Consider the following 26,086-nt stretch of genomic DNA (forward strand, 5'->3'; position numbering starts at 1 on the left):
GAAATATTTAAAGCTTTTAGCCTAGAGTTAACTTGTTTTGTTGTTGTTTTTTTTAAGATTTTATATATTTATTTGACAGAGAGAGACACAATGAAAGAGGGAACACAAGCAAGGGAGTGGGAGAGGGAGAAGGAGAGAAGCAGGCTTCCTGCTGAGCTTGATCCCAGGACCTGGGGATCATGACCTGAGCTGAAGGCAGACGCTTAATGACTGAGCCACCCAGGCGCCCCAGCTTACTTGGTTTTATTAGTATTTTAGTTTTTAAAAACTAAGAAATGCAGGTTTATGATAAAAATACTAAATAGGGATTACGAAATACAAATGAGAAAAAAATATCCTTTTACTTGAACTATGATACTACTGTAAGCAAAAGTAAGTATACTTGGAATTTTGAGTGGAACTGGGAGGGGTACTGTTAACATTTAAAAGTTAAATGTTTAACGTGTCCACACTTAAAACTTAGTTTTTTGTTTAAAATAAGGCCCTGAGTTAGCCTGTATTTATAGTGAAAGTAATAATAATTTATGAAATCATTTGCCCTTTAAACATTTCACTGCTTTCAAATTCATAAAATTAAATTAAGTTCTGACCAGAGCTGTTTAGGTTTTGAAATCAGGAATTCTGTATTGATTTTTTTTTTGAAGATTTTGTTTATTCATTTGACAGAGAGAGACAGAGAGGGAACACAGGCAGGAGGAGTTGGGGGGGAGATGCAGGCTTCCCGCTGAGCAGGACGTCCAATGTGGGGCTCAATAATCCCAGGACTCTGGGATCATGACCTGAGCCGAAGGCAGATGCTTAATGACTGAGCCACCCAGAAGCTCCTGATTTTTTATTTTAGGGGGAAACTCTCAAATTGATTTTTCTAGTTTTTCCCATTAAATAAAAACTGGCATACTTTTGCTGCTAATGGAATCTGTCTTTCAGGTGTAGAGATCATGAGGGTGATTTGGATGAAAGATGTTATATGGTATAGTAATGGTGTGTCTTTAAAATTTGTTGCTGTAACTTTTCTACAAGCCATTAACTTTTGTTTCTCAAAGTGAGATGGAAATTCTGTTTACAATGTCATGGGACTCTTGTTATGCTGTGTGAAAAGTATTCGGTCCGGAGCTGCTCTTTGCAGGCTGTTGTTTCAGAGTACATGTGGTTTTAGTGGTTTAGTTTACTAACTTTCTATTGGATAATAGATATTTCATCTTAAGAAAGAAAGTAGTTTTCATTAAGGGTCTATGGCTAAAAATATCTTTGTGGAAAGTGGTCTGCATTTCTAATTACTGAGCTTGAGAGGTAATAATTTTAGATGACTTGTTTAAAAAGTGACCCTGAATTCCAAAGTGTGTATATATATAATTTTTTTTTCCCAGAGCGTGGTGTTGTATGGGAAGAAACTATTATTTTGCTTCCTGACAATGTCCACTATGTGTTTCTTTCGGCTACTATTCCAAATGCCCGACAGTTTGCTGAATGGATCTGCCATTTACATAAGCAGGTATTTTCTTTCTTTTCGATGTCTTCAGTATTTAAAACATTGGAAGTTGGCTTTACTATCTTTTATACTTTGTTCTTGATGCCGCCTAGGATTAAGAAGACTTTAATATGAAACTATGTCTCACATCGAGTGCAGGCTTGTCAGAATCACCTGACTAGTCTCTTACAAGTGTGTATTTCTTTCTTTTTTTTTTTTTTTTTAAGATTTTATTTATTTATTTAATAGAGAGAGGGAGATCACAAGTAGGCAGAGAGGCAGGCAGAGAGAGGGGAAAGCAGGTTCCCTGCTGAGCAGAGAGCCCAATGCGGGGCTCAATCCCAGGACACTGAGATTGTGACCTGGATGAAGGCAGAACCCACTGAGCCACCCAGGTGCCCCACAAGTGTGTATTTGTAAGTGCCATCTTAAACCCAGTATATCAGCATGTCTGAGAGTAGGGGCTTGTAAGCTCCTAACCTGATCTTGATTCTTTGCCAGGTTTGGAAATTACTGCATTTACTCATTGAGTGAGGCATTAAGGTAGAGAATTTCCTCTAAGACCTCAGTACCAGGAAAAAGCTGTACATCTCCTGAGCGTGTGATTTGATTTTTGTTATGTTAACATAGTCAGCCTTTTTACTGTGTTTCCCTTCTGTTTTTGTAGTCCAACTTTCCTGCCCTTTTTTTTCCCTTTATACCAGTATTCTTATAAACCGTTATCTGTTTATAAGCTCTCTAATGGGATTTTGTAATATCCATGTTGCTTCTGTAGGATAGAAACCTATGTGATCTTCTGGAGGAGCTAGATCAATTTAGTAAAGCTCTGAAAAACCTTTGTGGAGCAAAAAAATACCCATTTTACCTCAAGGAGTATTCTCTGTCACCATACTGCTGCTGTGTAGGAATACGTGTCATCTTTAATTATGGCATCACAGGTCTAGGGTATGAATCCAAGATCATTATTGAAACTCACATCATGTATTTGGCCCTGATTAGGGAATAGATGGTAGTATAATTTAATAGACGTAATTTTTCCACATTTTTCTCTTGCCCGGTTTTAAAAATTTTTTGTTTTTTCTCTTTTTGAAATGTTGAATTCAAAAGTTTATTTCTTCAAGGTCTTCTAGGTAGGTTAAATATTTTAAAGAAATAAAATTATGTGTTTAATTGTTTTTCTTTTTTCTTTCTTTCTTTTTTTTTTTTACAGCCTTGTCATGTAATTTACACAGACTATAGACCTACCCCTTTGCAACACTACATTTTTCCAGCAGGGGGAGATGGCCTGCACCTTGTGGTTGATGAAAATGTAAGGGAGTAATTATGATTTTTTTTTAATGTTATGTTCGTCACCATAAGTACTTCATTAGTTTTTGTTGTAGCGTTCCAGGATTCATCATTTGTGTTTAACACCCAGTGCTTACTGCAATAATTTACTGAAGTAGAATGGTAGAAGTCCATTTTTTTTCTTAAGTAGTTTTGTGGTCCAGAATTGTTGGGTTTGTATGTAGTTTTATTTCAAAAATTATATTTAAAACTTGTGTTTGTCTTACGCATAAATGAAGATTTTTCTTCTTTCCCAGTTTTTTTTCCTTCTTCTTTCCCAGTTTTTTTTCCTTCTTCTTTCCCAGTGTTTTAAAATGCCTGAAGAATAGGGACTTAGGACATGTTTCAGATATTTTATGTTTTGCTTTCCCAGTTTTAATATCTCTCCATTTTATGACCTATTATACACAACATTTTTTAACTCTTTCAGTGACCCTTGTAATAATTCTTACATTATTTTTATTTTTGAGGAAGCTCTGTTTTGAGGTATGAAAAAATGTTTGTATTGTGGTTAAATATTAGTGAGGTTATTTAGAAAATATCTGATTCCAGGGTGACTTCAGAGAAGATAATTTTAATACTGCAATGCAAGTACTTCGAGATGCTGGTGATTTGGCAAAAGGAGATCAGAAGGGACGGAAAGGAGGAACAAAAGGTAATGTGGAACTTTGTTCACTTTTTCCCCTTGGGAAGCTATATAAAGATCTAGATCGTATAAGATAAAATTGTATAAATAAAAGCTCATCTCTTTTTTCTTATATGACATTGAGATATAATTCATGTACTATATAATTTATTCATTAAAGTATACAATTTCATAGTTATTACTATGTAACAGAATTATGCAGCCATCACCACAATTTTTTTATTGAAATGTAATTCGTACACCATAAAAATTGCCATTTTTCAGTGCATAATTCAGTGTATTTTAGTGTATTCACAAACTTATGCAACTACTAATTCTAGAACATTTGCATCAACTCAAAAAGAAGTCCTTTACCCCTTAGCAATTATTTTTCATTTCTTCTAACCTCTTCCCCTGCCCCTCAGCCTTACATAATCACTAATCTACCTTCTGTCTCTTTTCCTTTTCTGGATGTTTCATATAAATGGAGTCATAATTTGTGTGGTCTTTAGCATCTGGCTTCTTTCACTTAGTGTGTTTTCAAGGTTCATCCATGTTACAGCATGTCAGTCCTTAATTCCTTTTATAATCAAAAAAACATTGTATTAAATGAATGTATCACATTTTATTTATCCATTCATCAGTTGTTGAACATTTGGGTTATTTCTCTTTGTTGATTCTTGTGAGTGATGCTGTTGTAAATATTTGTAATCTGCCAGTTTTTATGTAAACGTATGTTTTCTTTTCTCACTGAATGTATACCTAGCATTGGAATTCTGAGTCATGGTATTTCTGTGTTCAATCTTTTGAATAACTGCCAAATTATTTTCCAAAGTGGCAGCCCCATATTACATTCCCATCAAAAGAATATGAAGTTTCCATTTCCTCCACATCCTTACCAGTACTCACTGTAATCTCTTTTAAAATAGTCATCATAATGGTATGAACTGGTATCTCAATGTTTAATTTACATTTTTCTCATGGCTAATGATGTATCTTTTCATGTGTTTATTGGCCATTTGTGTGTCTTATTTGGAGAAATACGTATTCAAATCTTTTCCCCATTTAAAAATGAAATTGTCTTTTTTTGTTGTTGAATTATAAGAATTTTTTATATAATCTGAATAGTAGACCCTTACCTACTTTTTCCCATTCTGTGGGTAAAGGTTGTCTTTTCCCTTTATGTTGGTGTCTGTTGAAGTACCAGAGTTTTTAATTTTGATGAAATCCAGCTTATCTGTTTTTTTTTTTCTTTTGTTGCTTGTGCTTTTTGTATTATACCTAGGAATGCTTTGCCTAATAGCAAATCGTGGATATTTATTCCTCTATAGTTTTTATGAGTTTTATAGTTTTAAAGATTTATATTTAGGTCTGTAATCCATTCTGAGTTAATTTTTGGGTGTGGTTTATATATTCTTTTTGCAGGACCATCCAATGTGTTCAAGATCGTGAAGATGATTATGGAAAGAAATTTTCAACCTGTAATTATTTTCAGTTTCAGTAAGAAAGATTGTGAAGCCTATGCACTTCAGATGACCAAATTAGATTTTAACACAGGTACTATATAATTTCAACACAGTTTTAATGTTATGTGAAAATAAATATAAATATTTTAGTAAGAAGATTAATCTTGTGATTAATCTGTTATGTATTGCTAGGATATACAGTTCACATTATAGTTACTGTAGTGTACTCATTACAGTTTTATAAAAGACCTTGTTTTATCGTTTCCTTCTTTTCCTTTTGTTTTATTGGAAGGTATAAGTACATTGCTTTGTGTAAAATCCAAAGAGCCCTACTGAAAAATACTAGGAACATACCCTCTTGTACTTCATTGTCATAAACTCCTTTGTTACTGTGGCTCTCTGTGTGACAACTTAAGGCTAGGTTACTTGGTCAAATCACTTTCTGTGTAGAGAGTACTGTGCTTCATTCTTCTAAAAATCCAAACCAGGAAGACCTGCCCTTTACCTAATTGTGGTATAACCTTTAAATAAAGTAAGATGGGGCGCCTGGGTGGCTCAGTGGGTTAAAGCCTCTGCCTTCAGCTCAGGTCATGGTTTCAGGGTCCTGGGATCAAGCCCCGGATCGGGCTCTCTGCTCAGCGGGGAGCCTGCTTCCTCCTCTCTCTCTTTGCCTACTTCTCCGCCTACTTGTGATCTGTCTGTCAAATAAATAAATTTAAAAAAATAGAAATAAAAATAAAGTAAGATACTTGTATTAAATTAATAAATTTTTCCCACATATTATCTGTGAATGTAACTCACTTAAAGTTACACAGCAAGATAGTAGCATAACCTAGCCAAAAATTTGGCATACTTTTTACAAGCCCATTTATTATTCAGTTCATACTTTTACCTATGTAATCCTATATAATGAGAAGTAAATAATATCCTTGATCATCAACAATCAAATATCTATTGTATTGCTTTCATTATCAAAGCATTAATTAAACCCATGCATTTTAGAGCTAATTCTTACTTCTCCATTGGCAAAGTAAAAACAGATATCCCCCATAAACTCCTGAAGTTAGTAATATTTTTTTTTTAAAGATTTTATTTATTTATTTGACAGAGAGAGAGATCACAAGTAGGCAGAGAGGCAGTCAGAGAGAGAGGATGAAGCAGGCTCCCTGCTGAGCAGAGAGCCCGATGTGGGCCTCGATCCCAGGACCCTGGGACCATGACCTGAGCTGAAGGCAGAGGCTTTAACCCACTGAGCCACCCAGGCGCCCAGTAATATTTTATTTTTTAATTGTGTGAATTGCTCTACTTAGAGTGTTTCCTTATAACCACCAGTGCTGCATTTGCTTAATGTTGCAAGGTCATATATTGATTAATTGAACAAATATTTATTGACCACCTATTATTAAATAGACATTGTACAGTAAGGCAGTATAATAGTTAAGGGCATAGACTTTGGCTTTGCTCCACTAACAGTTAATAATAGCAGCCTCTATTATTTGCTATAAATCTCATTTTCCTCAATAACGGGTATAAATTATCCCTGGGATCTGTAATTTTAAGACTTAGATATATGGCACTTAGTGTAGTTTTTGTTAATTTTATAAGATAGTACTTTTATTCGTGGATGAATTCTGTTAGATATATTTTGAAAGGCAGTGAATTTTATTAAATAGTAATTTTTATCTACTTTTGTCTTCTGTATTAAATACTTTACTTTTATTCTTTATAAACCTATACTCTTGGAAATCTGTGAAGTTTGGTGTATCACTGATTGACTTAGATATTTATGTACCTTTGAATTTTTTCTTAGATGAAGAAAAGAAGATGGTTGAAGAAGTATTCAGTAATGCCATAGACTGCTTGTCTGATGAGGATAAAAAACTCCCTCAGGTTTGTGTTTAGTGTCACTAAGTAAAATGTGGATATTAAGTGTGATAGCCTATTTTTACTTGCCTTTCTTGGTTTTGTTACTACATATTGCATTGTTTACACACTTAGTAAATATTTTTAAGTCACTAAATTTCTTTTTTCTTTTCTTTTCTTTTCTTTTTTTTTTTTTTTAAGAAAGAGAGAGTGTGTGTATGTGTGTATGTGTGTATGTGTGTGTATGAGCAGGGGAGGAGCTGAGGGAGAGGGAAACAGAACCCCAATCAGGCTTCACGCTCAGTGCCTGACATAGGGTCCAAGGATCCAGTTCCATGTCAAGTTCCCTGCTCAATGGAGAATCTGCTTCTCCTTCTTCCTCTGCCTTTTCCCCCTGCTTGTGCGCTCTCCCCTTCTCTCTCAAATAAATAAATAAAGTCTTTGAAAAAAGTCAGATGCTCAACTGTCTGAGCCACCCAGGCACCCCAGAGTTACTAAATTTCTTAATTCATAAGTTTGCCAAACAAAACATCTAATGAAAATTCTGTGTTCAGTGAGGAATTTAATGTCTACTCTACTTTTACTTCAGAGCATTTTTTCTTCGACTATTAGAATTGCTTGGGGATTTCTAAAATATACTGATGACTGGATGCCACTCCCAGAGGTTCTGATTTAATTGGTCAGATGTGTTTTGTGGTCATTAGAATCTTTCAGAAGCTTTCCAGGTGATTCTAATGTGCATCCAAACCTGAGAACTCCTGTAATGTGACCTAAGACATGAAAATTTTGTTTTGTGAAAAGAAAGTTGAGAGATTATATTCTGCTTCCAAATGATTACTCTCATATGTAAAGAATTTATGAGAAAAAGATAATAGCGTGTTTCTCAGTGTTTTTTGTTTTTTATTTTTTTTAAAGATTTTATTTATTTACTTATTTATTTGACAGAGAGAGAGAGAGCAAGCACAAACAGGCAACAGTGGAGGGAGAGGGAGAAGCAAGCTCCCCGCTGAGCAGAGAGTGGGATATGGGGCTGGATCCCAGGACCCTGGGATCATGACCTGAGCCCAAGGCAGGGGCCTAACTGACTGAGCCACCCAGGCACCCCTGCTTCTCAGTGTTTAAAATACTGTCTAAATTTTTTTCTAAGGTTTTTAGTTATTTATTTCACACAGTGAGAGTGAGCGAGAGAGGGAACACAAGTAGGGGGAGTGGGAGAGGGAGAAGCAGGCTTCCCGCTAAGCAGGAAGCCTAACTCGGGGCTCAGTCCCAGGACCCTGGGATCATGACCTGAGCTGAAGGCAGATGCTTAATGGCAGATCCACCCAGGCACCCTAAAATACTGTTTAACTGAAAAGATCTTCTTGTAATTTTTCTTCCCAGCTGAATTAGTAGTATTTGAGAGCTAAGGCATGTCTTTATACATCTTTGTTATCCTAGTTTTCTATAAAAACTAATAGTAGACATGTAATTGCATTTAGTGAAGTGTTAATGAGGATGAACTCTTCAGTAATTCATTTGTTTTTAGACGAAGTACATATTTATGTTAAGTATGCTTTATACTTACTTATTTTTAGTTGGAGCTGGTTAATATTAAGTTTATTTTGTGCAGATGTATACTTTGTCCTCATTTCTTTTAGTAGTTGCCAAGATGAAGTGATGCTGGAAAATTTGAGGCAGGAGTGCATATATGAATTTTATTTAAAGTATATTTTTCAGGGGCGCCTGGGTGGCTCAGTGGGTTAAAGCCTCTGCCTTCAGCTCAGGTCATGATCCCAGAGTCCTGGGATCGAGCCCCGCTTAGGGCTCTCTGCTCAACAGGGAGCCTGCTTCCTCCTCTCTCTCTCTGCCTGCCTCCCTGCCTACTTGTGGTCTCTATCTGTCAAATAAATAAATAAAATCTTAAAAAAAAAAAATAAAGTATATTTTTCATATTAAGGAAAGCTAGGGCAGAATTGAGTTTTGGTTAATCTGTGGGAATACAGGTTTGGATTTGCCTTTTATTCTGAAAAGTTATAACATGCCTTTAAACAGCTTTTCATTGCCCATTTTTCTTAATTTGGTTAATTTAACATACTCTATTTTCCTTTTACGTACATCACTGAAAAATATTTCAATCACAGGTTGAACATGTACTTCCTCTCTTGAAGCGAGGAATTGGTATTCATCATGGCGGTTTACTTCCTATTTTGAAAGAAACTATAGAAATTCTCTTTTCTGAAGGATTAATAAAGGTATGATTTTATTTATTATGCCTTTGAGTTGTTTTGTATGAATAGTTTGAAAGTTATCATTATTGTTATTTTTTTAAAATAGGCTCCACACCCAGTATGGCCTATGAACTCACAACCCTGAGGTTAAGAGGTGCATGTTTTATCGACCAAGCCAGCTAGGTGCCCAACAATTTGATTTTTATGTATCGTGTTATTACTTCATACATTTTGGGCTATAGGTAAAATATCATTGGTTTCCTTTCCAGTAATAAAAGTAAGAAATGGTAACACTACACAGTGTGGAATTTTGCAGAAGATGCTATTTAGTTTTCAAAAGTGGAGTTGATTCTATGAGTGGACTCATCTATATACAGAATAAAACGATTAGAGAAGACAAGGAGAATTGCTGGTAGTTATAAAAAAGAGGTTTCTTTAGGATGTGCTAATTCAAACTACAGAGAGTCTAATATAATTTTGAAGTTTATGTTGATATCCGTACTCAGAAATGGGGTATTAAAAATCAGAAACAACTTCAGAATGTAGTCTTAAGCCTATGTATGATTTATAAATGATTTTATTTAAAATCAGGTTAAAATTTTAAAAATCAGAGATTTATCATGAGAATCTGAGCACTAAATAGAATATTTAAAAGAAGTTTACTCATTTTAAAGAACATACTTGAGATATTTTAGATCAAGAATTGGTCAGTAGGTCAGTAGTGACTTTCTACCTAGTTCCTGGTAAGGCCCTCTTGGAGTTCCTTTATAGATGATTATTGAGGCTCATTTTAAAGAATCTTTTCTTAAAAACGTAAATGATACTTGGTGGTGGTAAAAGTCAAATAGAATGATTGTAAATAAAGTAAAAGATGAAAGACCGTCATTCCTTTTCATTTCTCAGGAGTACCCACTAGCAAACATACAAATAATTCTTGACTTACTTTGTAAAGAAAAAAATTATACTACCCATGTTATTATCCAGTTTTGTCATATGTGTAACTTTTCATTCTTTTTAGTAGGTGAATAGCTTTTTATTGAGTTGATGAAATAAGAGATGTTTTTATCTTCTTCCCTACTAGTGAAAATTTAGATTAATAGTACTTCACTTATTTTATTTGTATATATTTACACCTTTGTGTGCTTAAGCCAGTTATTTGTGTAGTCAATTTCTTGTTGGTAAGATCTGAACAGTGAGCTTAACCACTGATTCTGTTCTCCCCTCAGAGACCCTGAGGGTAGCTCCAAAACTGTTGTATCATCAGTCAAAAAGGCAGGAAATGTAACTTTCAGTGTTTAGAAAAGTAATCTGCAGCTTCATGCTTTGTACATTAGATCCTCTTTAAGTTACCACCACTGAAATTTAAAAAAACTATTTTCCCAGAATTAAAATTTTCTGGGATACAAGGGACATTAGATATTATTTGGTAGTTTTATATATAAATACTGAATTACTTTTGAAACGAGCATTGTCTTATTTTTGCATTGTTTCATTAACAACTGATTTAAAAATTAATGTTTATATTTGAAAATTACAAAACTAGTTTTTCAGCTTAATAAAATACATGCTTAATCATATTTTTCAATTATTTAGGCCTTATTTGCCACAGAGACTTTTGCCATGGGAATTAATATGCCAGCTAGAACTGTTTTATTTACAAATGCCCGGAAATTCGATGGGAAAGATTTCCGATGGGTAAGTAAAATAATTACTATAATTGGAATAATTTTTATCTTTACTTGTTTTACCTAAGGTGATTTGGGCTTACATAATCTTTGAGATTTTCAATTCTAAGTACTGAGGAACTTACACATGAGTCAATAAACAAGTTCATCAAGGTTTAACTTCAGAGCTGTCATTTCTATCTGTTCGGGTTTGGGGTTTTTTGTTTTGTTTTGTTTTGTTTTGTTTTTTGGCTAACCTAAAAACAAAAATCTCCCTCGGTAAAATATTTGATGATGAGGGTTAAGTGTGTAGATGATTTATGAGTGCTTTAAAGTATTTTAAATATATCTAGAATGTTCATTTCTTAAAGTTTAGGGTATTTAAGGCACCAAATCTACATTGGCTCCAGTTGCAGCTATTTTATCTTTCAGGTTTAAAATAGAAGTTCTAACAGGTTCACACATGTTTTTTCTAAGGCAAAAGGAAGGAGAGAAAGTTGTAATTGCAGGTAAAATGGTGACTTTGGGTAGAAAGTAAATTTTTTTTTTTTTTTAAGATTTTATTTATTTATTTGACAGAGAGAGATCACAAGTAGGCAGAGAGGCAGGCAGAGAGAGAGGAAGGGAAGCAGGCTCCCTGCTGAGCAGAGAGCCCGATGCGGGACTCGATTCCAGGACCCGGAGATCATGACCTGAGCCGAAGGCAGTGGCTTAACCCACTGAGCCACCCAGGTGCCTGAAAGTAAATTCTTAACCCAGAGATTCAGAAACGTTACCAAATTTAAACTTTGTTAAACCCAATCTCTAAAGAAACTTAGTAGCAGATGAAAATTGACAGATGTGCAATAAAATGTTGTATTATGGATTCTGAGAAATATGTACAGAAGGATAAAGCATAAAAAAAGAGTCACTTAAGTAAGAGGGGTCATGGAAGGCTTCATTAGAGAAAGCAGTCCTCAAACTGAGAAACAACTGCACATTGGTATTTACTAGGTTGACAGTGGAGCTTCACAGGGGTGAAAAGCAAGTAAATTTCTGCTTTATCCATGACAAGGCAAAGACTCAGTTAAACTGGTATTTGGGAGACATTTTTAAGTAGCCAGCTATTCTGCAGTTAATCTAATTCTTAAAAGTGGTGATTCTTTCATACACAGAGAAGTTGCTGGCAGTAATTACTAATAATCAAAACACTGAAAAGCCCTCATGGTAGAATTGTAAAGGCAAAGCATTTTTTCTTGATTTGTTTTATTTTAAAATGTTTTGGTTGCTGTACAAAAGAGAAATACAAATACAGTGAGGCAGTTGCCATTTGTCTTTAGAAATTTTTACAATCTTCAAAAATTTTCTGTAACCTATAACTTTCTAAAATTGAACTTTTAGGGGCCTGGGTGGCTCAGTTGGTTAAGCAACTGCCTTCAGCTCAGGTCATGATCCTGGAGTCCCCAGATCAAGTCCCACATCGGGCTCCCTGCTTGGCCGGGAGTCTGCTTCTCCCTCTGACCCTTTCCCCTCTCATGCTCTCTCTCTCTTACTCTCTTTTTCTCAAATAAATAAAATTTTTTTAAAAATGAACTTTTAATAATTTAATTCATGTAGAATGTGATTCCTGTTTATAACACAATTAATAATTTCAGGTTTTACATTTTAAAATACTGTAAATTTAAAAAATCTTTATGTTGGGCCCCTGGGTGGCTCAGTCCTTACGCGTCTGCCTTCAGCTCAGGTCATAATCCCAGGGTCCTGGGATCGAGCCCTGCATCGGGCTGCCTACTCAGCGAGGCGCCTGCTTCTCCCTCTCCTGCTCCCCCTGCTTGTGTTCCCTCTCTCTGTGTCAAATAAATAGATTAAAATCTTCAAAAAAAAAAAAAAATCTTTATGTTATCTATCGGTTCAAAATTACTTAATTTTCTGAATAAAATTGATGCCATAAGAAAATAAGTCTTTTGTGACTTTACATACTTCTTGGCATCCTGAGAACCATAGAGTAAGTCTGTAGAGTATAGTGGATAATTGAACTTAAGAAAGCAATGTTTTCTTGATGATTCAGTATCATATTATTAAACTTAAAAACCATAATGTCCCATAATGTTGTAATGATGCCCTTGGGCCCTGTTGAGGTTCTGTTGCATTGCCTTTTTGAAATGTTCTTTTCAGATCTTTTTTAGCTTTGTTGTTTAGCTTTGTTGTTTTTTCTTGTGCCTTTGTTTCTCCCAGGTTGTTAAGTCTGTTTTTGATGCTATCAGTAATATGCATCCTTATAGCTTAACCTTCTTCTGTCAGGTATGTTTTGGGAATGAGAACTGTAGACCCTTTCCATCACCGAATAGTACAGAAGCACTTTCAGATAAAACTTTGCCCAGTGTCTCATTGGCAAATGTCACCCTGAAAAGGCTTACTAATCTTTTTTTGACTACGTTCTTCTTAACGATGAATGGTCTCTACTGAACTCCAGGGATGTATACCAAGAAAACAAGAGAATTGTACTTTAAAAATAAAAAAAATGTTTATTTTATATTCATTTCACTTTGCAGAATAAGAAAGTCTATTATGATCAAGTCAGAATTGGTATTTTATAGAGTTTGACTCCTTCTTTGCTTTCTTTTAGACTTTACTGTTTTCCACAACATCTGGCTCAAAGATATTTTATGTCAGTGAATTAACATTCTTTCCCTGTACCTTTGGTGTATATGATCATTTTGGAGCTAAAATTTTGTTTTATAACATTCTTAAGTGTATTGCATTTTTGTGTTTTTACTTAATCCCCTAAAAGTTGATGTTTTTAGTCATATTTTCTTTTTTGGAATACATAACTTGTGCTTATGTATTTTGTCATAAAAATTTAAGAATATATTTTTCACCAGGTTTTCTCCTAAACTCTGGATTTTTAATTATGTTCACCCAGATTTCTTCTGGTGAATACATTCAGATGTCTGGTCGAGCTGGAAGGCGGGGAATGGATGATAGAGGAATTGTAATTCTTATGGTGGATGAAAAGATGAGCCCAACAATCGGAAAACAGTTACTTAAGGTAACCAAGTTAAGATTCTGCTCTCACCAGCAATTTGAGAAACATACTTCAGGAGCCACTTTGAAATTAGTTTTGTGAGTTCAGATACCTTTCTAAGTAGATGAGTGAATTTACTAAACTATTTAGGCTTGAAAGATAGAAGAGGGTAACTGCACAAAGTGCTGATATTTTGTACCCTACTTTCAGTTCTAATAAGTGAAGTGTAACTCATGTGATGAAGGACATGTAAAGATTCTCAGAGAGGGCAGAAATGTCTACTTTGCCCTCCAAATTTGAGATAATCTCTGTAACTGCCTTCTCTACTGAAGATTGCTCTTCAACTATCATAACAGGAAGTAGGGCACATGGTATCAGTGTTTTGGGCAGTTACCTTCCCCTACCCTTGCAAGCCCATATAGCTTAATTGATTCTACAATCTACCATTCTAATACTGCCTATTGATGGATCGTAAATACCCCAATAAGTTAATTTAAATTTTTTTTTTTTAAGATTTTATTTGACAGAGAGAGATCACAAGTAGGCAGAGGGGGTGGGGGGAAGCCGGCTCCCTGCTGAGCAGAGAGCCTGATGCAGGGCTCCATCCCAGGACCCTGAGATCATGACCTGAGCTGAAGGCAGAGTCTTTAACCCACTGAGCCACCAGGTACCCCAAGTTAATTTAAATTTTTAAGCTTTAATTCAAATTAGCCTATTCATTTTACTTGTTTAATACTTGTCTTTCAGATTGTTTTAAGGGTTTTATTTTTGTTTTGTTTTGGAGAGCTTTTCAGGGAAGTTAGGCCTGGTTGCTTTCTTTCTCCTTCTCCATGCAGTAAGAAGTTTTTAAAACAAATTCCTAGAGAAAACTCCTAGTAAGATGGGAAACTTAACATTAATTAGAAATTGCCTGGGTGACTCAGTTGGTTAGGTGTCTGCTTTCAGCTCAGGTCATGATTCCAGGGTTCTGGGATTGAGTCCTACATCGGGCTCCATGTTCAGCAGGGAGTCTGCTTCTCCCCCTACCTCTCAGCCCTGCTCATGCTCTGTCTCTCTAAAATAAATAAATAAAATCTTTTAAAAAATCAATTAAAAATATAAAATTAAGTGCCAGATCATTAGCTAAGAGCTCTAAAACATGTTAAGTCATACATAGGTCAGTATCTCTGAAACAGACTGTTTTTAGTTTCAGAAACTTGGGAACTGATGGAGAATGTGAGATATGGTTGTGGGGAGTCTGGTATGCTAAAGCAAGAAAGTAAAAGTTTCTGTTTTTTAAAATATGTGGTTAATGTGAGCAACGATGAAGCTTATCTGTACATAATCATAATGATTATATGGTGTCTTATTTTCACTTTTAAAGATTAACACTTGGAAAGCTATTTTTAAGTGTTCATGTGAAGAAAATGACACAAGATTGAAAATTGGTATTTTTAGTCTTCAAATTGTGCCAGATAATAATAAACCCTGTTTTTCTTTCCTTGTGCTCTATGTATGGAAAAAGTCGAATTAGGTTGCCAATAGTAGGAGGTAATATTTTAATGACAGCATCTGGTTTCTTTAGTACAGATATTTCATTATATTTACTTGACATTTCTGAATGTAAATGTACCTGTTAAGTGCAAAAGTTCTATTGGCTTTTATTTTAAAAATTTCATTGTGGTAAGAACAGTTAACATGAGATCAACCCTCAACAGATTTTTTTAAATTATAAAATATGTTATTGTTGACTGTAGGTACAATGTCATACATCATATCTCTGGAGCTTATTTATTTTGCTTGACTAAGACTTTACGACCTTTAATTAGTAACTAGCCTTTTATATTCCTCTTCAGTCTCTGGCAACCACCACTCTAATCTTTGATTCCTTGAATTTGACTATTTTATAAAATTCATGTAAGTGGAATCACACAGTATTAGTTTTTCTGTGACTGGTTTATTTCACTTACCATAATGTCCTCAAAGTTCATGTTGTCACATATTGCAGAATTTTCTTTAAGGTTGAATTGTATTCCATTGTGTGTACCAAATATATATACCAAATATATATATTTTTTAATCCTTCACCTACTGATGAACATTTAGGTTGTTTCTACTGTTTCCACATCTTGGCTATGTGACTAGCACTGCGCTGAACATAGGAGTGTTATTATCTGTCTAGCGTCTTGGTTTTTATACTTTTGGGTAAATACCCAGAAGTAGAATTGCCAGATCATATGTAGTTTTTGTTTTTGTTTTTTTTCAATTTTTGTGAAATATCCATACTGTTTTCCATAGTGGCTATACCATTTTACTTTCTGACCATCAGTGTGCAAAGATTCCGATTTCTCCATGATTTCTTAAATGAACTTTTTTTTTAATTTAATTTTTTTTTAAGATTTTATTTATTTAGGGTCGCCTGGGTGGCTCAGTGGGTTAGGCCGCTGCCTTCGGCTCAGGTCATGATCTCAGGGTCCTGGGATCGAGTCCCGCATCGGGCTCTCTGCTCAGCGGGGAGCCTGCTTCCCTCTCTCTCTCTCTCTCTGCCTGCCTCTCTGTCTACTTATGATCTCTCTCTGTCAAATAAATAAATAAAATCTTTAAAAAAAAAAAAAAGATTTTATTTATTTATTTATTTGACAGAGATCACAAGTAGGCAGAGAGGCAGGCAGAGACACAGATAGGAGGAGGAAGCAGGCTCCCCGCTGAGCAGAGAGCCCGATGTGGGGCTCGATCCCAGGATCCTGGGATCCTGACCTGAGCCGAAGGTAGAGGCTTTAACCCACTGAGCCACCCAGGCACCTCTTAAATGAATTTTTAAGAACAGCTTTATTTGGATGGAATTCATATTACATACAGTTCACCCATTTTCATGGTTGCTAATAAATTCACAGAGTTTTGCCACCATCATTACAATCAATTTTGGAACATTTTTATCAGCCCAAAAAGGAACTTTATATCCATTAACTATCACTCCCCATTTTCTTCCTAACTCTTCCCTTTCCCGAAAGCCCTAGACAAACCACTAATCTCTTTCTCTCCATAGATTTGCCTATTTTAAGCATTTCATATAAATTTAGTCAGATAACATACAATCTTTTGTATCTGGCTTTTTTTTAGCCTAATATTTTCAAGGTTCATCCATATTTGTAATACGTATCAGCACTTCATTCCTTTTTATTTATGAATATTGCTCTGTTGTGTGGATATATTACAAGTTATTTATCTATCAGCAGATATATATTTAGGTTATTTATACATCTTGGCTGTTGTGAATGATGCTGCTATGATTGTTTCTTTACAAGTTTTTATGTAAACATGTTTTTATTTTGGGTATATACCCATGAGTGAAATTGCTGGGTCATACATAATTCTATATGTAACCTTTTGAGGACCTACCAGACTGCTTCTCATCATCAGCTGTATACCATTTTACATTCTCATCAGCAGTGTATGAGGGTTTTCATTTCCCTGTGTTCTAGCTAATGCTTGTTATTTCTGTCCTTTTGATTTATAATCATCATCCTAGTGAGTGTGAAAATGGGGCCTTTCACTTTGAATTCTGCATGGTTTGACTTGTTTAAAGGATATAGTACCTGCCTGTTGATGATACTGCAGTTATATAAGCAAATATATGTGTATCTATATTTCTTTGTTTCTAGACGCATTTCTTTTATTGAGACTAACTGCACTACTTTTTTTGTTCTCTGGAATTTTTTCAGGTAGTTTCACTGTCATTACAGAATTTGTAGGCACCTTATTCAGAAAAATAACAACTAATAGTTATCAAATATTCAACACGTCTTGGGCTTTGAAATAATTACTATTTACTATCCCAGTTTTATAAATAAATAAGATGTACAGAGGTTAAAGAATTTTTCTAAAGTCATATTGTTGTTAAATGACAAATCCTGATTTTAAAGTCATGCAGTCTGGTGTCAGACTGTCAACCACCATATGTTGCTGCTTCTTAATACCTTATGCAAATAGATTTTTCATATACTGGCTCAAACCAAATTTGGCTTGACAGCACTTTGTTCTTTTGACATATTTCTTAATACACCATATGAACTAATCATCTTGAGTACAGGACAGAACTAACTTTAAGAGAAAAAGTATATTCTTCCTAAAGTTCCAAAGGCTTTTAAAAAAACGGGAAAGTCAAAACTATTTTCCTTCAAGTAAGTTTTATTTTCCTTAGCCAGTAAGAATATAGTTCAGGTTGAAATGAACACACAACTCTCTAGAAGCAGAAAGCCTGTATAGTCTCTTAGAAGTAGCACTTCATTCCCTGTAAGAAACCATTAAGTTTACTTAATCATTTCGGAAATTATGGAAACAGGTTTACTTTGATAAAACAAGTAATGACATTTCCTCAAAGTACTGTGATGGTTTTACATTCTTTTGAAAATATGGGCAGTATACTGGAAGGCATATTTCTTCTGATAATACTGGAGAGTTGTAAAGGATCTCTTAACTGAATAAAAGAGATGTAAAAGATCTCTTAACTGATCTCTTAAAGAATAAAAGATGTATTCACCAGTCTTTATCTAGACTTTTTTTGGAGAAGTAAGAAGACCCACATTTGTCCATAATTCTTCTGTCTTCTATTGTAACAGTTTAAAATGCAAAAATACTTAGACTGGCAGTTTTTTAAACTGCTCACCTGAACGAACCATGTATCTAAAACTTCATTAGAAGTAGAATAGCATTCAAAGGGTAGTAATACAGATTTTTTTTGGAAAATTGATCTGTATAGCTCTCTGTCTTACTAGCTGAACAACTTGACAACTAGAAGAAACCTTAAAAGTTTTTCTAGAATGAAGCTTAAGTTTAAAATCTTAGCACTGGCTGCGTTTTGTTCCAAGTTAAATTTTAGGTGACCCTTTTTTAAGCATTCTGTTGAAATATCATTTAAAAATTTTATAATTTGGCTGATCAAATTAAATATATAAAAAGTTGAGAAGTACTTGGTCAACATTTGAGGGTTCCTATAATTTTAGTAATGTGAATATTGAGAAACAGCGATGTGAAATAAATTACATTTTGAATTTGCCCTCTGGAAGAACTTTAGCCCGGAGATGCTGTGAAATTTATCTCTTACCTCTTTAGCCTGGGCAGGTCTCTTCACATCTCTGAACCTGTTTCTTGTTTCAAATTAAGACAGTAAATCAGTTTTGCTAGGAATATTGTGAACTGAAAATTTATTTAAGTATTAGTACAGTGATTGGCACATACGTAGTAGATATGGTCATTTTTAAACTTGGGGAATCTATTTACATACATATATAGAACAGAAAGTGAACAAGGAGCAGCAAGCATATGGCTCAATGGCACAGTATCTAGTAACTCCAATTTGGGAAAATCTGGGATAATTTTAGACTAGATGATTGTGATTTAAGGCTTTATGGAGGAAATCAATCCTGCTGCAAGCCCTGAACGGTTGGGGGTAAGAGTAGGGGTTGGATTTTGATTTCCAGAGCTGAAGTGATCTAGACCAGATTTGATGAAACTTTGAAATAGGTGATGGCAGTGGTAAAGAAACAAAAGAACTGATCTAAGATATACTGAGGAAATAATCTGCAACCGCCAGTTGATTAAAATTTTAAAAAGGGATAAAGGAGAAGAAAGAAAAGCCTCCTAAATTATAATTTAAATGGTAATTTCATTGCTCATTAATCAAATTAAAATTGAACTCTCATAAGTTCACCCCTTGCAGAGCCATAGACATTAAATCAGGTGTAATTTTCACACAAAGGATTTTATTTGCAACAAATAAGGAGATCACGGAACAACTTCCAAAGTTGTGATTCCCTGAGCAAAGGTGAATGGATTCTTTTTATTTAGGGTTAGGATGAGTATTTAGCTTTGTCATCGTGTATGGAAGTAGGCATAAGCACGCACCTTAATGAAACATTGCCTGTATATACATTGTATGTTACATAAACAAGGCTTATGTTCTTCCTTGGGCAGAGAGATCTTAGTGTTAAAATGAGCTAAAGTAATTGTTAGTCCTTCTCTGGTTCATCTGTGCCCATGAAAGTCTGGGATTGAATTCACACTGGCCCCGGCTGGTCTGGGAGCTCCTCATCGGGGCAGTTACTGCTTGAGGGGTTAGTTTTTGGTTTCCGTCACAGGATGTTATGCCTTGAGGTCTTTTGCCTCACTTAAGAGATCAGCTAGAAGGAAGAACTAAGGAAGACTGTGGGACAGAGGTCATAGAGTATAAGTAGGTAAGCAGTGAAGGTTAGGGCTTGGGGTTTAGCCGGTGACAAAATCAGTAATGTCACTAAACATTAATCTTTGTAAGGGTAAAACTCAAGAATGGAAAAGAGTAAGAGAGATAAATTTCGTTTTAGGTAGTGTAACCCTATTATTACTATTTATCACCCAAATTAGGTTACTGTAGGTGTGGAAAAGGTGCTTTTAATAATTATACCAAGACAGCAGTTGTAGGGTGGGACTATCTTGGGCTCACTTAGTTACAGTGTTAAAATGCCAGGTTGAGTTTCAGGTAACCAAGAATTCGGAGGTGTATTCTACAGCGATCAAGAACACAGAAGCAGAGCTTGAGCTTAGAAATAAACACTGGTAATATTGAAGCCCCAAATTTCTGAGAGGAAGTAATAGCACAAAAAAATAACAGAAAAGTAAGGGGTATGTTTGTTTGCAAAATTGTAAAATAGCTGAAGTTGTCTTTAAATTCCTCTCTCCTCCAAGAATTTGGTTTTCATACTAACTTCACATCCCCCTTTGGCCTTATTTTCAAGGAAAGTTCATAAACATCAATTTTAGGGACTTAGTAACATGCCCCTAAGGTGAATGGCTCTTAATTTTTCAGGAGTTAAGGAGTACTTTCATTTAAGAGTGTGATGAAAGCTCTCCTCATAAAATCCTATGTGTGTACATTTAGAATTATGCTATTAGATTGGTCTGTGAAACTCAATTTAAGAGCCCCTGACCACCCTAAGGGTGTTTTGTGCATTTTACTGTGCCATTTAGAAATACATAAGCATACTTTGTGACAATTCACTTCTTTAAATATTTCAGTATGCATCTCCCAAGAATTTAGTTAATTCTCCTATTGTATGTGGGGCATAGAGGTCCAAGAGCAGCTGGCTCTGGGGTCCCAAACAGCAGGGTTAGCCACTCACTGAAGGCTTGTTTTAAAGAGAAACAAGGGGTGGTGAACCAAAAAAGGAATTTATTTTAGTCAGGCCAATACCAGGAAGATAGAGGACTAGCGTTTCAAAGATTGTCTCCAAAGTGCCAAAAATACTTCACAAGTTTCTGTAAGGAAAATGTGGGACAAAGTTCCCTGGATATGTGCAGGTGGGCATTGCTGGTCAAGTTATTCATCCTTTTGGGATTAGAAATCAGTGGAGTCTGGGGCACCTGGGTGGCTCAGTGGGTTAAAGCCTCTATCTTTGGCTCAGGTCATGATCCCAGGGTCCTGGGATCGAGCCCCACGTCGGGCTCTCTGCTCAGCAAGAAGCCTGCTTCCCCCCTCTCTCTGCCTGTCTCTCTGCCTGCTTGTGATCTCTGTCTGTCAAATAAATAAATAAAATTAAAAAAAAAAAAAAAAAAAAAGAAAGAAATCAGTGGAGTCTTACTAGCTCAAGGAAGTCCTCCCTCCAGGGGGTAGTTTTGGTTCTCAGCAGGGGATGCTTTGTGCACAGGGGTCTTTTGTCTGAGTTAAGAGACTCAGATATGTAGACAAAAAATGATCTGTAAATTGGTAGGGTGGGGAATACTTCTGTTTTATGTCACTCCAGGCAGCTGAGTTTTAAGGTGCTAATTTTTATCTAAATATCTTTTTGAAATGAATTTAGTGTATGCTCTGTCAGCACAGGCTAGGTTATGTTACAGTAACAAACCTAAATCTCAGGTACTTAAAGGTTTATTTCTCTTACTTGTTCATAGAGGTTTATAGAGGAGGTTCTGCTTACTCTTGTTTAAGGATGCAAGATGATGAAGAAACCGGCATCTTGAACATGAATAGTCACTGTGCTGGAGGGAAAAGATAGCTTTTTACACCAGCAATTAAATACCTGCCCAGAAAGTGACACATCATTACAATTTATTTGCCCCACCCACCAGGGAGCCAGAAAATATAGTCTTACCAAGTGCCAGTAAGGCAGAGAGCTAAACATACTTGGCAAACAGTATTTTAACAAGTACTATTGCTACTTAGTGGACTTTTTCCTTTCACTTTCCTAAAGGTTAACTATTCATTACTTTGTATTGGTCATTTAAAAGAAAGAACTTAATACATTTGTACAGTATTCTTTAACATGGATTATTAAGCAGTTTAATAGGTATCTATGTAAATTTTATTTGAAAAAAATCACATTGACCTTTTTTTTTTTTTTTCCCTTAGGGCTCAGCTGATCCTCTAAATAGTGCTTTTCATTTGACCTACAACATGGTTTTGAACTTACTACGTGTAGAAGAAATTAATCCTGAGTACATGTTGGAAAAATCCTTTTACCAGTTTCAGCATTATAGAGCAATTCCAGGAGTAGTAGAGAGTAAGTTTGAAATTATCATAACAGAGCCTTCTTAGCTAGTAGAGTAAATAGCACAATTCCTGCATTACTGGTTGCCTAGGCTATTGTTTATTTTTTGGTTAGCCAAATCTTGATTTTTGACCAGAACTGTGATCTGGTCATTATAACTGACTAGAATATTTTAAAATAAAAGAAAACCCTGCTCTAGTATACCTTTTAAGAGTTGGTTCAAATTTAATGTAATTTATTGTTATAGGTATACTATATGATAGCTCACGTTCATGAGTCATAACAAAAGAACCTGGTATATTAAATTTGACCTGTAAGAAGCATGTGTATATTAGTCTTGCCCTTGTACTGTTCTCTCATTATAAAAGAGTACCAGAGCATAAGTTTGTAAATAAGGAAATTTAATACTCCAACTGGGATTTCAGTTCAGCCTTTTTAGAATTTCTAGCTCCTATTATGATAATGCTTTCTAAAGTTCAGAAAGTGTTCTGTGGTAACTGTTCAAGTAGAATTGTGTATTGATTCTTACCTTAGAGGATATTTTGGTTGATCATCATGTAAAAGCTGATTAAAATCTAAAACAGAGGTAAAGATTGAAAATAATGGTTTTGGTGGATCTAAAAAAAATAATTCATAGTCATTTTCTTGAAGAACAACTAGAAAACTGAGCAAAAGATACAGAGGAAAGTTAAAATCATTTGTAACCTTACTCAGAGCCAGCTGCAACACTCCATAGCTCTTCTAACGTTTTTCTTTCTCATACAAAGGTGTTTTGTTTTTTTTTTTAAGGTGGGATTAAATACATTAGTTCTGCCTTACCCACGGTTATGTGTCAGGATTCCCAGTGGATACCTGAAATCACAAATAGTTCTGAGCCCTATATATACTATGTTTTTTTCCTATACATACATTCATTCCTTTGATAAAATTTAATTTATAAATTAGACACAGTAAGGGATTAACAACACTAACTAATAGAAAAATTATAACCATATATTGTAATAAAATTTATGTGAGTGTGGTCTCTTTCTCTCTAAAAATATCTTACACTATACTCACCTTTTTTGTGAGATGATAAAATGCCTACATAATGAGGTGAACTGAGGTAAATGACATAATCACTGTGATGTAGTATTAGATTCCTATTGACCTTCTGACAGTATGTCAGAAAGAAGGTTGTCTGTTTTTATACTGTATTTGATTACTTAATTAAAACCACAGAATGCAAAGCTGTGGATAAGAGAGAGGACTACTGTATACAGTTTCTATAAAAGTAATGATGATACTTATATTAGTATCTTTTATTAAATATCTACCTTATGCCTACCCTTGTGTTAATACTTTGCATTCATTATTAGCCCAGTGATTTTTGGCTTCTTCAAATTTAATCTGAAGTAGTCTTTGGAAGTATGATTTTTATGATTATACAGTATTTCTGTTTTATAAATGTACTATGATTTATTTAAAAATAAAGGCAAATTTGAGATACTTTTCTATCACAAGTGTTAGTACACTCAACTCAATTTTTATGTAGCCAAAAGTAAATGAATTATAATAATATGCCTTAAAAGAAAAAGGCTTAGAACGTCCAAGTGTCTTAATTTTCTTTTTTTTTTTTTTTCTTTTTCTTTACCCTTATCCGGGTGATAGATCATAGTTATTTCCTCTTTAATTTCTCAGGTCGTAAGAGCGGCTTCTTCATTACCAACTATAGAGTTGGAAGGAGCTTTAGCATTATTTTACAGATTTTTTTCTTAAAGGCTCAGGACTCCTTCCTCCTTGAATCCCCACACCACTCATTGCTAAATGCCATGGCTTCCCCATCAAATTTTGATTATACCTTATCAACCATATAGGAACCAGTCATTGGCAAATAACTGGAAGATTGAACTCTAAGATACTTCATGTGTCCTGTCCTCAGCTGCTCCAGTTGCTGGCCATAGAGCAAATCTGGCTTGTGTGATACCAGTCCATGTCTTCAGCCAGAGACACTGAGATAATAACTTTTCAAATACTGACTTACAAGATGACTGTCACTGTAAAACAATATTTTGTCAACAGGCAGTGAACAAGGAGCAGTATCCTCTTGCAGAAACCCCTAGTTTTGGTGTACCTCGATTTGGGTGAAGGTAGGGCAGGGCCCCTATCTGGAATGCAGTTTGGAAACTCTGGGGAAAACTAATCAAAAAGAAATGGAATCTTGATGAGCTACCCAAATTTGAGAATTTTTATCAGAAACAGCTTGATTTGGCTAGATGCACAGCATAAGAGATGGAGACGTACAGACGGAGTAAGGAAGTTACAGAGGTCACAACTGTCCAAAGCCAGTTCTGACTTTATGAAGCAAACTTCCCTGGAAACGTAATGGATGTGACTGCAAGACAGAATTTTACTGAACTTAACTGTTATTCAAGCTCAAGGATGGCCATTGCTTGAAGTGGATTGGATATGGTTGGAGTAGCATAGACTGGGTGTAGGAAAATATTGCCTTATTTGCTGCGTGCTATCATCCACATCAGTCATCAGCCATTCCTAGAGAAAGGTGATGGGCCTATTTGCTTGGTGCTGGCACCAACTTGGAAACTGGTCCAACAGCTATAGCAAGTAGCTGCTGAATATAAAGAGTATGTGGCTAGAGGTCCACTTGCATCTCTGGTGGTGTTCCCAAGGGATCACAAATTTGTGATTTGGAGAGAGATGTGGAAATCTGTATTGCAACACCTGAAAGACTGTTGGACTTTTTATAGAGTGTGGGGAAACCAATCTGAGAAGGACCATCAACCCGTCTTTAATGAAGTAGATAGGATGCTTGTTAGCGGCTTTGAACCCAAACAAGGAAGATTATGGGTTAGAAAAGACCTGATAGGCAAACCCTCATGCGGAGTGCAACTTGGCCAAAAGAAGTAAGCTTGATGAAGATTTCCTTAAAGACTGCATTCATAGAGTGTAGTGCACTAGAACTGAGTGCAAAACTACAACATCCTTCAGATTGTGGATATGTGTTCATGATGTCGAAAAGGTTGAAAAACTTACTCATCTAATGGAGGAGATCATGAGTGAGGAGTAGAATAAAACCATTGTTTTTGTTGAAACCAAAAAAGATGTGATGAACTTACTAGAAAAATGAGAAGAGATGGGTGGCCCACCATTGATATTCATGCTGACAAGGGTCTACAGGACATGACTGGGTTCTAAATTATTTCATACATGGATAATCTCCTATTCTGATTGCTACAGATGTGGCCTCAAGGGCTAGAAGTGGAAAATTTGGAATTTGTCATCAATTACGACTACCCTAACTCCTCAGAGGATTATATTCATCGAACTGAAAGAGCTACTCACAGTATCAAAACAGAGCATACATATTCTTTATATGTAATAACATAAAAGAAGTGAGCAATCTTATCAGTGTTTCATGAAGCTGATCAAGAGCAGTTAATTCCAAGTTGATTCAGTTTTTCAAAGACAGAGGTTCAGGTTGTTCTGGGGGTGGAGGAGGCTTAAAGGATGACAATTGGGTTAGATACTCTGCGCAAGAGGGCTGAATTCAATACCTTTAGAGACAGAGAAAATTATGGCAGAGATTAGTTTGCTTAAGAGAGATTTGAAGGGAAAACTTAGAATGGTATTTACTGTACTGCCATTTACACCAGTGGGAGCTTTGGAAGTAATTTTGTGTGCTGGTCTAGAGACCCGTTTTAGAACTGGTAATCCAATAGGCACTTAATGGAGTGGTTATGATAGCACTCAGCAATGTGGAAATGAGGTCCAGAGATGTACATTGGTATGATCCAGCAGGCATATGTATATCCTGCTACTGTAGCTCAATATTTTTTAATATTTTTAAAAGATTATTTACTTAAGATAGAGTACAGGGGAGAAGCAGAGGGAGAGGGACAAGCAGACTCCACACTAAGTGCAGAGCCCAGCATGAGGCTCAAACCCCAACCCTGAGATCATGACCT

The 26,086-nt window shown here is 35.4% G+C and overlaps 1 protein-coding gene and 1 pseudogene across 1 annotated transcript in view; both read left to right on the top strand.

The window, feature by feature from the left end:
* Window positions 1-26,086, top strand: part of LOC111156866 (Ski2 like RNA helicase 2) — a 111,536-nt gene that overhangs the window by 24,754 nt on the left and 60,696 nt on the right. Inside the window, exons 8-16 of the mRNA XM_022517971.1 lie at window positions 1,368-1,492; window positions 2,679-2,777; window positions 3,347-3,449; window positions 4,845-4,976; window positions 6,696-6,775; window positions 8,869-8,979; window positions 10,549-10,650; window positions 13,522-13,647; window positions 21,983-22,133. Coding sequence (XP_022373679.1) covers window positions 1,368-1,492; window positions 2,679-2,777; window positions 3,347-3,449; window positions 4,845-4,976; window positions 6,696-6,775; window positions 8,869-8,979; window positions 10,549-10,650; window positions 13,522-13,647; window positions 21,983-22,133 — 1,029 coding nt within the window. The remainder of the gene's footprint in view (window positions 1-1,367; window positions 1,493-2,678; window positions 2,778-3,346; window positions 3,450-4,844; window positions 4,977-6,695; window positions 6,776-8,868; window positions 8,980-10,548; window positions 10,651-13,521; window positions 13,648-21,982; window positions 22,134-26,086) is intronic.
* LOC111156890 lies at window positions 24,274-25,508 on the top strand (annotated as a pseudogene).

Source organism: Enhydra lutris, unplaced genomic scaffold (assembly GCF_002288905.1).
Source record: "Enhydra lutris kenyoni isolate GAN:26980312 unplaced genomic scaffold, ASM228890v2 scaffoldscaffold50, whole genome shotgun sequence".
In the NCBI taxonomy this organism is placed as follows: Eukaryota; Metazoa; Chordata; class Mammalia; order Carnivora; family Mustelidae; genus Enhydra; species Enhydra lutris.